General features: G+C 39.1%; 1 protein-coding gene across 4 annotated transcripts in view; it reads right to left on the reverse strand.

The window, feature by feature from the left end:
* The window catches only part of add3b (adducin 3 (gamma) b), a 33,821-nt gene that overhangs the window by 3,816 nt on the left and 14,925 nt on the right, over positions 1-15,080 (reverse strand). For all 4 annotated transcript variants that reach the window (XM_058651102.1, XM_058651100.1, XM_058651103.1 and 1 more), the window contains 10 exons: positions 14,230-14,381; positions 12,976-13,056; positions 11,522-11,671; positions 11,059-11,202; positions 10,526-10,624; positions 8,577-8,750; positions 3,511-3,771; positions 3,225-3,341; positions 2,640-2,729; positions 1,531-1,654 (listed from right to left, as the gene is read on the reverse strand). In XM_058651102.1, the coding sequence (XP_058507085.1) occupies positions 1,531-1,654; positions 2,640-2,729; positions 3,225-3,341; positions 3,511-3,771; positions 8,577-8,750; positions 10,526-10,624; positions 11,059-11,202; positions 11,522-11,671; positions 12,976-13,056; positions 14,230-14,381 (1,392 nt within the window). The remainder of the gene's footprint in view (positions 1-1,530; positions 1,655-2,639; positions 2,730-3,224; positions 3,342-3,510; positions 3,772-8,576; positions 8,751-10,525; positions 10,625-11,058; positions 11,203-11,521; positions 11,672-12,975; positions 13,057-14,229; positions 14,382-15,080) is intronic.

The raw sequence follows: 15,080 nt of genomic DNA on the forward strand, positions 1-15,080 counted from the left end.
AATGTACGTTAAAATCAAAAATCATTACACACATTATTCTAAAAATAACATTGTCATAAACTTATTTCTCATATTCTACATTGTCTTTTTAGTGTGTTTTTATTTATTAATGTAATCTTCCTTTAATACTGTATTCTATTATTTTAATATTTCCTATCAGTTTGGGTATTTTAAGCCGCTGAAGGATTTGCTCTGTAATGTCATTTTTGTGTAAATCACATTTTTCTTTATGGAAAGTTCTACATAAATAAAGTTTGACTGATGGTAAAAATAGATGTTTCCCTCCCACACACACAAATTGTATCCTGCAGCTGAATTCAATGACAAAGACATGACTAGTTTGACACGACTGAAGTCTTTGCAGCTCATCTCTCACCGTCGCTGTGAACTGACTTCACAAGAACCATGAACGGATGACATGTTTAACAGGAAGCTTGCCGTTTCTGTGAATATCATATATATACAGCAGCTCCATCATTTCCATCAACAGGCTCATGACACAGACTTTAACCCTAATACTAAATGTGTTGATTTTAGTCCAGATCATTAAAAAAAACTATAATTTCCAGCATTGTAACCCTTTAAATGTCTGTTTTTTCATAATATAATTATTTTCCAATATAAGAACATTCCCTTTGGAGTGAGTACACAGCCTGGGGTGTTATTGGTATATTATACGAAAACTAATGAGTTTTTTGCATCATTATTTGTGTGTTCTGTCACTTTTCCCTTTTATTAAATGTACCTTGATACGTCCTTTAATATATAATATTCCAATAATTACGGCACAAACGTGGCATAATGTAAGAGAATATATAACATAAAAATGTTTTATGTTCTGCTCAAAAAATTGGATAACAGATCATAGAAGTAAAATTCAGTAACATTAAATAATATTGTCTAGACCAGAGGTCTTAAACTCGTGGCCCCTGGTCCGCTTATGGCCCGCCAATCAATTTCATGTGGCTAAATATAAAGTCATAATCGTTAATATTTCTGTCCGTTTTTTACGGAAAGATTCATTTCACATCATAAATGATTGTTTTAAGTGGCTAAAGTCCATGTTTTCTCAGTTCCTCTGACAGAACACGGTCACTTGTGTTTCATTCGTAAATTATTCATTGTTACATATAAAACAAAGACTTTTATTTTGAAATTCTATGAAATATGACCACAGATGTCATCGTTGCTATATATTATGTTGTTTTTCCACTTCATCTGGAATTTAAAATGTAGGTAAAAAAAAATCATAATATTATTATTACAATTATTGTTGTTAATAATAAAGGTAACTCAGACATTGCTGTAATCCCTCAAACATTAGCTTTATCTCTGCATCTCACTTTCTTTGCTGACCTCCATGACCCCAAAAGGATTATCTTCAGAACATCATGCACCCCATAATCTGCAGGGGGTGGTGTCAAGATATGAGCCCACGAGAGTTGACACAGGATTAACGTAAGTGGAGGAAGAGCAGTGGAACTGTGACACGGTGAGGAAAACACCTGTGTGAAGAATAGTAATGAGCACCTTCTTGGCCATGCTGCTTTCTCTCCACCAGGCTCTTGTATTCCTCCAGCACCTTCTCTGTGAGCTCGTTGAAAGGGTTCGGAGGAAGAGAGCGAGTCTGCTCCTCATCCTCAATGATGAAAGCCTGGAAGAGAGGAGAAGAAAATTAAAACAGGAATGACCGTGAGTGATCTCACAGAGCCGTACAAGGACAGGCTGACCTGAGCCTCCCCCTTTCTCCATGTTGTATGTTCTTTAACCCTCTTATGACCGTCATGATAATCAGGATTTAGTTTGATTTTATGGCTGTAGAATTGTCAAAAATGTTCAATGAGTGAGTGCTTCTGCTCCCTTTTCTCCAAGATAACTTCAACTTTCAATATCTGGCAGTTATTCAACCGTTTAGGAAACGCGGTACTGAGAAGCTGACATCACAATCATGTGACGTGCTGGTCAATCTCATCTGTGATTGGACGATTTCTGTTGTTTTTGAATTTTCTAGATATGAAAAAAAAAAACGTTTAGGAGTTACGGTACTGAGACGTACGAATGCCAAATCCTGTCGGTGACAACAGGGTGTAACCGAAGGGTTAAAACTACAGTATGCAAAAAAGTTATTGTATGAAGTCCTAAAAATATGAGAGATGAAGGAAATGTTACATTTTAACACTGGCTTCTCTGATAATAAAGATGGAACCAGTTTATACACAACATAAACAAATAAATAAAAAAAAAAAGGTGCAGTGTATAATATTCAGGTGAAACAGAAGATAAAGTAATTATGCTTCATTTTCTGTTAGTGTACAGTGACCTGATTGTATAAGTGGTTGTTTTACATTACCCTGGAGTGGGTTTATTATATTTATCAAAAGAGATGTTTTTACAGTATGCCACAATAAAAGCAAATATTTTTTGAGTTTGATAAAAAGGTAAAGGAATTAACTTTGCACACAGAGAACTCCTGTGTCCCTAATGCTCTCTGTCACTGGATAAGTTGTCATTCGTTAAGAGCTGGGTTAGGGTTAGCAACACATGTTTTAATGTCAAAAAGTGTGTACAGAACAGATTTACTGTGAAACAAGTACGACAGAAGTTTAACCTATGTGAATTTAAATAATGAATATACTCACTGGTCCTGGGATGGTGTCCACAACAATGCCTGCTAGTAACTGAGACTTTGGTCCTGCAGTCATCAGGTCGCCTCTGTGCTGCTCTTTAATCTGAAATATTTAATTAAAAAATTAAACCTAGTTTAGGAATCTTTCTCTACTGTCTGATCTACAATAGACCAATCCATCTGCTTTGTGATTGAGTTTGATTTTTTTCATTTTTAGTAAAAAGCAATTAATTCTGACAGTATGTCAAGCAAATATTTTCTATTTTACAAAATAACATACGGTGGATTAGAGATTAGATTTGACTTTTTTGGACCCCACACCAGTGAAAAACAGTCGTTGCAGCAGCAAAAAAAAATCAGAGGTAAACAAGTGACAAAATATAAGTAAAACTATCATTTTAAATAAGATGTTTTTATAAAAGAATATAAAAATACAAAACACAAACAAAAGGAAATTAATATGCATATGCATAGAGTATATGCAATATTAAAAAGAAGCGATAACAAAAACATACATTTGTGAAAATTACAATTCTTAAGTGTTTAAATATCTCTATGATGATGATGTTTCATGTTGTCATGATGTTTTCAAACTGACCCGGTTCCTCTTATCCAGAACCTCTGTGGGATTAGTGTTGAGTGGGACAAACTGGTTGGGGTCCTCAATCTTTATTGGGGTGCCCATGCTGTTGCCTGGCTGTGAAGACTTCATCCACTGAGGGGAAGAAAAAAAAAGAGACAATTCAATAAATGCAGGTTTTAAAACCTGCCACAAGAGGGCAGGGTACTCTAAGAGGAAGAGCAGCTCCAAGCTGAGGATCACAACATCCTTCAGAGGAGATTACATTGTTAAGTTTGTTGTTACACCCGAGAATCAAACGCACCATGGTTTTGGTCCTGGGGCTGACGTCGCCGCACGGCGACGGCTCAGGAACGTTGACCCTCAGGTAGCTGTTGGGGGAGTTGAGCCACCGAGTTCTTTCCCTCTGCTGCTTCTGCGCCATGAACTTAAAGGGGCTGCGCAGACCCAGCTCGCCGTCCTCTAGCGGCACAGTGGACACCGTGGCGGGGATTTCCACGTCATTCTTGGAACGGGGCTTTTCGCGGACAATGGGGTTCCTGTACGGGTAGCCTGTTCTGTATCCCTGCAAGGTCACACGAGGAGGAGGAGAACGTTATCGAACACACAGTTTCTCAACTGTTATCTGTAACAGGTGGGAACTAACTCACTGCAGCGTTCATTTTCAGACTTTCTGAATAAGACATACGAACGATGAAAAAACACAACATACAGTACAAAGAGTAACAGCAGAGCTCCGCTTACACAATGCCGTTAAATATTTAGACAACGCTGTACATACAAACAGCATATTTGCAGACATGCCCACTCTCAGAGGGGAAAAGATGAAACTTTGGGTTTTTGAAAGACGTCTGCTGTGTGTGTGTGTGTGTGTGTGGTTAACAATACATCAAAGGGTTAGGGGAAAAGACGAGCAGAAAACGACGGACTGTTTTGAAGCCATCAGTGTCCTGCTGCAATCACAATAGAACCTCTTGCAGGCGGTTCGACTTCGTTACAGAAATAAGAAAATCTCTGTGTGTTTGGAATTGTTTTTTACAATTAAGCTTTCAGTTGTAGGCTGGATTAGCATTTATCCCTGCATTAGTTCAGGGAAGGTCTATCCGTCTGTCTGTCTGTTCATCGCAGAACTGTCCAATAGTTTGTTTGACGGGCTTCAAACTTTGCAAGTCGACAAGCTGACTTTGGTGGTGTTTGGACAGTAAGTACAGCAGATATGGGGTAGAAATGTGACCAATATATCAATAAAAGAGCTGCTTCGGCCCAGTCTCACGCGGAGAAAACACTGTCCTCACCTTCCTTTGATCAGAATGCGGGTCACCACGGCAACTATGGTAGTAAATTACACACTTTTAATGTTCTAAACCAGTGGTTCTCAAACTTTTTTACACCAAGCACCACCTGAGTGTAAAAATAGGCCGAAAAGTGAGCTGCAGACTTTTCACAGGAGGCAGGTTTATTCCTAAAAAGATAATTTACTCTCTCATCATCATCCTCCACTTCCTCACATATATTTCCGACAGTGGTATAGAGAAATTTGATTAAAATGGAGCGAGAGATAAGGCGACTTTAATTACTATTATTAGGGTCCTCCGCATCTTGTGCACTAGGACCCTAAAAATAATTATTCACTCAAATTAATTTTTCAGGGCTTTCCCATGCCCAAAATCTCAAGGACCCTGGTAAAATTTACATGTGAAAGTTGAAAATGGAAAAAAATTTCTCAGCTCCACTCCCATGACATAACCTAGTATTTACAGTAGTAGAACAGTATTTCTGATTTTCTACCAGAGCACCACCAAAGGAAGCTCTACCAGTTTGAGAACCATTGTTCTAGGAGAAACCCAACCAGTGTGTTCGGATTCATCCCTTTTTATGTCCACAGAAATCTACTAACATCTTTTACACTAAAAAGTATCAGTGGGTTTTTAAAGGGTAAACCTTTAAAAGAGGTGATCGACACCTTTCCCCACTGCTATTGGATAAGTTTGCCCTTCTACTTATTTCCTCCAGAGTGAGTCTTGAATGCACCACAAGCAACCAACACAGTGGAAACACAGTGCACACACACTCAACAGAGGATAACACCATGGACACCAGTGTCTTTCACTCCACCCCTCTCTCAATCTCAGCAGTGATGCAGCCATTTTAGATCACGGCGTACACATAATAACTTTGTGCCAGTGAAAGTGCCGAGTCAGAGTCTAGACTGCCAAAATAAAGCAGCAGAGGAAGAAATTTGCTTATTCACTAAGGACGGTGTCTCGATTGTATAACTCTCTAAATAAACAGCTCTGTATTTGACCGAGGAGTGACTGATTTTATTCATTACCACAACAGACAAAACACACATATTTCTGAATTTTGTAGTCAGTGGACAAGCCAAAAATACACGACACAGCAACATTTAAAGCTGCTGTCAGAGATGTTATTCTTCTGGCTAAGTTCCTGCCAAAAGTTATAGCTTTCCCTCTCTCTCTAATAAACACGTGTTGATTCCCACAACACTTATTAATGAAGTGTTTTGGGAATGAAGTGATAACTGTTATTTCCCTTCAGTTATTTCACTGAACCAAACACTCTTCCATTATACAGTTCTAGCACGGCTCGACTCTACCCGTTTATTTTTGCTTTTCAATTAGTGATTAGCTTTTTTTGGTACCTGCTCCGACAAGTTTCCACGCCAGCTGAATTAATCACATGAATCACAACCCTTTCAATCGTATTTCAGTTCAGTGACTGTGTCAGACGCAGTCTGCACTACGGTCATGCAGGAGGTACTGAACAACTCTGTGAACAAATCTTTTTTTAATGAACTGATTCTAATGATTCCGCACACTGAAAGCAACTGCTTTAAAAGTCACTCGTTTGTGCCGCATATAAAACAACGTCAGTAGTTCCGTGCAGCCGCGCTATGACGACCCCGTCCATGTTGAGGAGGTACTGTTAAGTAATGGAAAACGATGTGACTGATACCAAACAAAGTAGAGTCAAGTTAAATAGAGCCGAGTAAAGCTCCACAAGCCTTCATAGCAGAGTTAATTAAAATTTAAGTTGTTAAGCTGTTTATATGAAAGCTATTTAAACATTATTACACTATATGACAACAATACACTGGAAAAAAGAGAAAATGGCTGACAAACTTAAGTTAATGACACTCAAATGAACCAAGTTCATTCAAACTACAGTTAGTTCAGGACCAACTGAAGTAACCATTTTCATTTGAGTGCATTTCAACAGACAGCAAATGGAATATAACTGCTCAGACAAAAAGGCCATTATTTTTTGTTTGTTTGCTTCTCAATTGTGACTCTTTTTTTTTACAAAATGACGGGACAGATGGTTGGATCACAGATTAGGAATAAAAAGGAGAAGTGTTCTCATTGACGTACCGTCTCCTCATCCACATTCCTCATGTGTTTGTACAAAAGAGTTATCTCTCTGTTCCATCCCCGTGTTTGCTTTATGACAGTGGCACTATATCTTTTTTCATTTTATATTGTTGCTGTAAAACAAGACGGCTTGCTCTAATTCATCTTCTCCTTTTCTCTTGTGACTTTTAGTGCAACTGGGGCTGGAGTTTGTGTCTTTGTTTTGGATTGCACCATCGGGATTACTTCCAGGATTATCTCGTTCACAAACACGAGCAAACTCATCCGGCCTGGAAGAACAGACCTCCCATTGCTGTTGACTCTACTTTGAGCCGACGTATTTCGACAGTGTGTTTGAGAAAATGCCAAATCCTATTTCCAAATTGACTCCACTGGACTACTTTCACTCAGTGATTGTGTGGTCTGTGTTGCTCCAACTGCCCACAGCACACGCCTCGCCACCTGGAGGCTATGATTGAGAGAATGGGAAGGCTATGATCGCACAGCTGCAGCCCCACCGCAGCCACGGTTGTTAGAGAGAAGCTCACTCAAACAGACACAGTCTGACATGTTCAGTGCTCACAGATTGTCAGCCTCTGGTTATTAGCGATGTGGTTAGAAGAGCAGAGTTTAAGCTGCGGCACAGCAACCGAAATGACCTATGAACGGCCACAGAAAAACACATGGGGCAAGATTGTTTTTTCTGATTAGAAGACACATTTCTTTGCTCATAACTTCATTTATATAACTGAGGCTGCAAATAACATTTACTTTGGTAAACTACTACTGCTACAATAGAAAGCTTCGTTAAATATCACGTTCTAGGCCATTTATATTCTTCTCAAAAGATGGTGAAGGACGGAACGTTCGATCTCTCTCATCAGCAACACCAATGAGTAATATTCTCCATCAATGTCACAACTTACAACTTGCAAAATCTGCTTGAATATCAATCTATTTTGGATCAAGCACAGTAAAATAAACTCTTCAATGGTCGCCAAGACTCGCCATGCCTGCAACTTGGTACTCGGCACTGGCCTCTAGAGGAAGTATTGCGTCCATACCAACGCAAAAGACACATGGATGCATGTATGGTAGTGATGGGGATACAATTTGGGAAAGGCGAATGTGAAACGTACGAAAATGGGAGTAAAAATGGGCCTTTAAATCTGGAAGAAATAATATACTGCATAGCCACCAGGGGGCAAATAGAACTCGGTTTGAATGAATGAATGTCTGTGGGGAAAATGAGCCAACTTCCCACTTGATTCATACCAGCAGTAAACATTTTCCTGATGAGTTAAAAGGTCTCAATCAGTAGTTCCAGGTCTTTTTCAACAGAACATGATGTCAAGCTGGAGAGGTAACAGAAGATTTAGAATTCTGAACAGACACTAGTATTGTTTTCAGAAATAAATGATTGCGCCATTAGCTGAAAATGTTGAAAAAGATTCAATCTGTTTTTCCCAAACCTCATAATGATCTCAGTGTCTTTTTTTGTCCACACACTTTTGTAATGATGTCTTTGTTAAATGGAGCAAAGAAAACAGACAATATTCACATTTCAGAAGCTAAAAGAAAGAAATATCAGAGAACTTGAATTAATTATTTAAAAACAACAAGAACTCAAACAGAGTAATTGATTAATTAATCATTGCAGCTCCAAAAAGCTTCCATAATTCAGAAAGTGCTTTTCTTTATCTCTCCGTATCTCTCCATTTTTAAATTTGTTGACCTCCGTGTGGTTTTATTTACTGTATTTTTACGTCAAGTCGACACTAAAACTCCGTGTAGACTAATCACAGCAGCCCGGCAAACACAGATCACAATTACAAATGCAAAAATGTTTTTCTACATAATCATAAAAGTTTACATTAACACAAAATCATTCTCAGATTTACAGATTTGAGTAAACAGACACGTCCTGAGGAAATTAGCCTGAAACAGGAAAGTCAGAGCATGATGCGGGTAAAAAAGCCACAGGTCAGGGTTCACTCACCAGGTTGTCCAGCATCCTCATTAGGGACTCATACTCTGCCTCGCCTACTTTCCACTTGACCTCACTGTCTATCGCCACCCCGGCAGAGGCCACTCCCTGGGTCAGAGGTTTAAACTTCTCCCTGTCCAGCAGCACAAGGTTGTCCGTGCCGCCTGAACATCTCAAAGCATTCACCTATAAAAACAAACCAGAAAAAACAGACAAAACTCAATCTACACACATACATATGATAAAAGCAATTCTTTATTTTGGTGTTAAAAGCCACTGTCGAGTTTCCCCTGATGTATTGCTTTACTTGTTTACACAGAACTGTTTCAGAATTCTCTTTTTTCAAATCTACAGTAGAGACTTTCATTTCAAGCAGAATAGTAATTATGTGCAAACAGAGCTGTCAAAAGTGTCAAAAACAAAGGAAAAACTTATACGGAGTCCAGATGCGTCAGGGCGATGGTGAGTTTCAGACACACTGCAGGGCGCCACCTGGCTCTGACTGTGAGCAGTGCGCTCTGACACATATCCGACTTCACTTTGTTCATACTATATGGCTTCCCTTTCATTTTATATCACACAAATAAGCGTAAATTCAAAAGGTGTGTATGTATAAAGTTCTACAAACAGTACTTTTGAAATTGTTTCGGCCAAAATGGTGCCGTTACTTTTGATGTCAACTGAGGTGTGGGAACCCTGCAGATAGTAAAATTAAAGGACTTTCCAGGTCCAATTCCCTCAAATCCAAGGACCAAAGAGCCACTTCGTCCAGGGTGTCCAGTTTTATTTATTTGCAGCACACTCTGCATCTGGACAGGTGATTGTCCTTGGGATCTTGGTCAAAGTCAGTCTAATTTTCTTTGGTGAGACAGAGATCTTGGAATTTTCATTTCCCAGGCGTCACGTAATTTGCTCTCTCGTTTAACGTTACTCGCTTATTGTTCTGCATGGAATCTCACATCAATGTCAGACAGAGGTCAGTGGACAGTGTCCACAACACTGCTAGTAATTACGACTCAAGTTTCCTCTGTGTAGGCCTAGTCTATGTACATCAAGAAATGCAGGGCGCATGAAACAGTAGGTGGTGTTGTAACAAACAAGGGATATCACCTAAATATCAACTTAACTTCTTCCAAAATTCAAACACTTTCAATGAGCCATCTCTATTTAGTACTATTTAGTATACTTTCAAGGATTTCAAGGACCCGTGGGAACCCTGTATCTGGCAAAGGTTAATGTCAGCAAAAGCACTCAAAGACCACCTATGTTTTACATAGCGGCACTTGACATGTTTACATTTAGATCCACTGGATACAAAATACTAGAGCTGCAACTTATGATTTTCATTTATTATTAATTATTTTCTCGAGTAATTGTTTGGTCCAAAAAATGTCAGAAAATGTTGAAAAATGACAATCAGTGTTTTTCAAACCTGGAAATGATGATGATCTCAAATGTCTTGTTTTTGTCTACAAACCAAAACAATTCACTTTTAATGATTTCTTTGTTATGTGGAGCAAAGAAACCAGAACATATTCACATGATCTGTAAGGATGTTGCTGAGATATTCTCATTTGAACTTGTTAAATGGGACTGAAGCATGTTATATTTAAATTGCTGCCAAATCCGCAATGTGGAACAGATCGGGATGAAACTCAGTCTGACGGTAAGAGTTTGCTGCATACACATACCAAAATTGTCAGTTTTGATATAGATATGAGAAATTTTTACAGTTTTGCCCATTATAAGAGATAGGGATTTCTATTAATATTTGATCATTTTAAATAAATCAGTGGATCGATTTTTATCAAAATTTAATGGCAACACTCTTGGGTGATCACCTACCCCATCACAAATCATTCGGATTGATCCGACCAAAACTGTCGACAGGAAGCTGCTAACAGAAGGACAAACTTACAGCCGTACTGCAGGTAGGAAAATAGCAGTGGATTATTATTTACCTGGACCTCACAGGCTTGCTGTGAGTGGTACGCATAGTGAAAAGCTTCTTCTACTGTTTCTCCCAAAGCAAGCAGCCCGTGGTTCCTCAGGATCATCACCTACACAACACACACAAAAAATACAATTGAGATGCTTAATAGACCATCATCATCATCTACTGTGGCTACATTCACACATGGCATTATCATCCATCTGGTTATGCATAAACAGTCCCCATGTTGTGCTGTTTATGCTGCTTTTTTGCACATTTAAAAACTAAAAAACTAAATATTAAATTTGTCTTTTCAATGTGCCAAACACCTGGCTATTAAATTACATTTTACACTTGTCAGGTAACCAATAACTCAAATCCAAAACACACATCCCTCAGGCAAGTTTATTTATTTGTTTAACATTAATGTAAAAGAAATGGGTATAAAAGAGCTCAAACTGCACCTTGTGTGTTCAGTGTGATATAATAACTTTGCCGTTGAAAGCCTGCTCCTATGAAAATGAGAATGCCACTAATGGAGTCCCTTTGGCTTGACAGTACCTTGGCAGTCGGGCCCAGCGCCTTCTGAAACTCCACCTTCTCCTCTTTATTATCCAGGCTGCCATGGTAACCAACGCAGCTCACGTCTCCCAGAAGCAAAGCCTCCTGGGAAATGGGCAGGACTCCACATTTCATCGAGGACACCTGTTAACGTGGGATAAAGGCGAGTGAGACAGTGACAAACCAACATCTGAATAGAAGCCCTTTCTTTCTCTCTCTCTTACTCCTTTTGCTTTCAGGCATAAATAAAAACTGAACGTTAATGTTCATGACACGCTGTGCATTTTACAACTAGGCTTCAAAGGAAATAGTAAAAACACGTAACAGGGTGTCTGCAGCTAAAGTAACTAGATGCAGGGAGGCTGCTTTTAATTCAGGCCTTTTTTTCCCCCTCTGGTGGAAAATAAGCATTTAGCAGCAGGTTGAAACTTTGATTACAATGGAGCCTGTGTATCGTACTCACAGCTGCTGTAGCGGGGCTTTGCATGTGGATGATGCATCTCACGTCCGGGCGCATGGAGTAAATGGCAGCATGGGGCTCAAATCCAAATTGGTCGATGGCCAGATCAGTGGAACCCTGATCCACCACCTCACCAATTATGTTCACCTTCACCTTCATGTGGCAGAAGAATAGAATTAGAGAGAGAGTCTGCTGTTACTTTGTGTTTAAATAAACTCTGTGGAGTCACATAGTAAACAAAGCTGTGTTTACAATCAGGGCTGCAACTAACAATTATTTTCATAAGTGATTAGTCTGTTGTAGGGAATTTGAATTCGCATTTGTAGTTTTGGTGGATTTTGAAGGAAAATTGATCACTATGGGCTCCCATGGTAGGTTTAACCAAGTTTTAGGCATCATTTATTAAGTATAACTATTGGTTTAGGGTATTTATTGTATATTTATTTCTGCTGGACCTGAGTAACTATTTTTTTCTCCATGTTTTTGACTAGGGATGGCACGATCACACTTTTTTGTGTTTGATGCTGATACCGATATCACAAACTTGAGTATCTACCAATACCGATATCAGTCCGATACAGTCATTGAAAACCTTTTAAACTATGACACAATTCTCTGAACATGTAACAACTATTCTTCTTCCATAAAGACGAAAATAAACAGCACTCACTTTACATTCTTACACTGGATCTGATAGCTGATCCAGTGATTTTGACTAGTACTGGAGTGTTGTGTCGGCTCATCCCTACTTTTGACATGGTGAACGACAATAATGTGAAGCATTAGAAAGGAGAAAGCTGAATAAAGTTATATTTTTGTCATTATTAACAGCAGCAGGACCTGCCATCTTGTGTATATGCTTGGTTCAAGGCTTGTATTTGTGTTGCACTTTAACGCTAAGGGGATTGTTGTATATAGTTTCTCAGTAATTTGTACTTTGTTTTGAGGAATAATTCAAATTGGATGTGAGAGAACCAGAGATTTTATTTTTAAGCCATATCGTCGCGCCCTAATCTGTCCGTCTGCCCAGTTCTTGGTTTTTTTAAATTTCAGGGTTTTTCCATTCAGGCAGTTTACAAAAAACAAATTAAAAAAACACTGCTGGGCATTTCTGCAGTGTGCACGTACTGAAACTCATGACAACCCATGACTCGACACTGCACTATGACTCACAATTGGAAAATGACAGCAAACATACACACACTTGTTTTTACATGCAAGTGAGGACACATCATAAACACAATGTATTCTCGAAGCCCCTTACCCTAACCTTAACCATCACAACACAAGTGCCAAACCTTTAACTTAAACCCCATTCCCAGGGGGGTGCTCAGACAAAATGTCCCCACAGAGACAGGTTTGTACATTGTCTTTGGACCCCACAAAGATATAATAACAATAATAATAATAATAATAATACATGCACACACACACACAAAAAGAGACATTGTGCTTACCAAATTTGCTGCCGTCACCTCAGCGAAGGACAGACCTCGTGGGCTGATAAGAATGTGGTCCTGCTCTTTACTGACACGCACCTGAGACAACATGAGCATCCTTATTTATTATACAACATAATAATCATGTACATTCTGAAGCATCTACTTTACGAGTGTTTTAGATGTGCTTCTCACTCAGCAGATTCTGGGACATGAGATATAAGACACTATATATAAGTACAGTATATTTTTAACTCTAATGATGCAAGTCCTTTCTTCTGGGTCGACAATCTCGTTACAAAGCAGTGACACCACGGGAGACCAAATTAGAAGCTGGTAGATGCAGAGAGAATGATTTCGCCAATTCAAGGGCACAGACATCTCTGAACCAACACAGACAAAAAAGCTTTCCTATTTCTGAACCCCCCCCCACCCCAAAAAAAGAAATCACAGTGTGGGTAGATAAAACCTGCTTTCTCGTCTCTGCTTCTGCTTGATATCTTTATCACCTAAGCCTTAGAAGATGAGATACGAAGCAGAAGCAGCACCTGAGATTCAAAAGGTTTTCATCACATATCTCGGTGTGAATTCTTGGAATCTCACTTTTCTGAAGCAGGGATGTTGACACGTCCCTGACACGTCAAAAATCTTGAAAGGAGCGTATCAAACTCACTGTCCACGCACCTCATTCTTCCATGACAACAATCCATCGTGCAGAGTTTCCTCAAAACATCTCTCATCGAGGCGGCCTGTTTATTGTTTACTTTAGTGTTGCCGCTCTAATATTTGTTTTTATAACTTTGTTGAGATTCTCCTGCGAGCAGCCACTTTAAAAGTCACTCCTTCCTGCATTTGTGAAGTTACACAACGACGTACAGCGTCTGCTTGGAGTATAAACAGTTTCTAGGCGGCTTTATCTGCTGCTAACAATCTGAAAACACTTCTTTTCCTCTTGGAGTAAGTAAAAAAATGTTCATTCTTCATTTTTGTAATAGCTGAGTCATCATTAAAAGGTCACAAAAAAACTGAGAACATGGTGACTTGCTGTCCAAAATTTGGACTTTTATGGCCAACTACCATTTCTCAAGACATCATTTAATTTGGGAACCTATTTAATTCTGCACGCAATCAGCGCCTGTGCATCCCGGTTTTTATAAATAAAGGTGTGTTCCCCTTTAAGCGTTCCAGCAGACTCACATAATGATACACAGGCCACCGTGCTGCATACATAAACAGGTGAGCACTGGAGCGCAGTTGTGAAGTTGTACTCACAGTAATGTAGGAGCTTGTAAAACGAGCCCAGCTGAAGAGGTCAACAAGCCTGTAGAGGCTGGCCAGTCGGCAACGACTCGCCTTTTCCCCTTTAGCGAAGGAGGGCGACTCGATGCCGTACAAGTCGTTGACTGGAGTCACCATCCCAAAGCCTGTCACGGGACATAACACCATCAGTATAAGCACAGAATATTTGTAAACATTTAAAAGGTGATTTGTGTGGTTTGCTTCTATGGCTGTCGCGATCAATCGATTTTCAGCTTCTTAAATGTGAATATTTTCTGGTTTCTTTGCTCCATATAACAAACACATTAGAGAGCATCATCATTTTGAGGTCTAGAAGACACCAATCAATATTTTCTGGCAATTTTTGGACCTAAACAACTTGGTTAATCAAGAATATAATGGATTATGAACGTAATCTTTGGTTACAGCCCTATTTTCTTGAGTCTCTATCCCTGCATGGTTCATACACCTTTGACGTGGTCAAATTCAAGCACCTTTAAGGTTATTTTTCATGATTTTCTAGCCCCATGTAGCTGTGATGAATTCATATGAATATATATTGTACATACTCCAAATGTCACTCTTTCTATCACAGCAAAAGCGATTGAATTTTGCTCAAAATCGCCATCTAATAAGCAAACTGTTCAGCCAGTAAGCTATTTCAGTTAAAGAAATACAGCCAGTATTTCAAGCATTTTTAGGAATTCACCCAAATTTCAAAGCCCTTGTATGAACCCTGCAGCTGAAACCTAAAAAAAGCCTCTCTCTGAACTCTAAACTGAAGGATATTTTGGACTAAACTACCATATAAGGGCATTTAATGATACAGGTCTGCTTTACAGCCA

This window comes from Solea solea, chromosome 15 (assembly GCF_958295425.1).
Source record: "Solea solea chromosome 15, fSolSol10.1, whole genome shotgun sequence".
NCBI lineage: Eukaryota > Metazoa > Chordata > Actinopteri > Pleuronectiformes > Soleidae > Solea > Solea solea.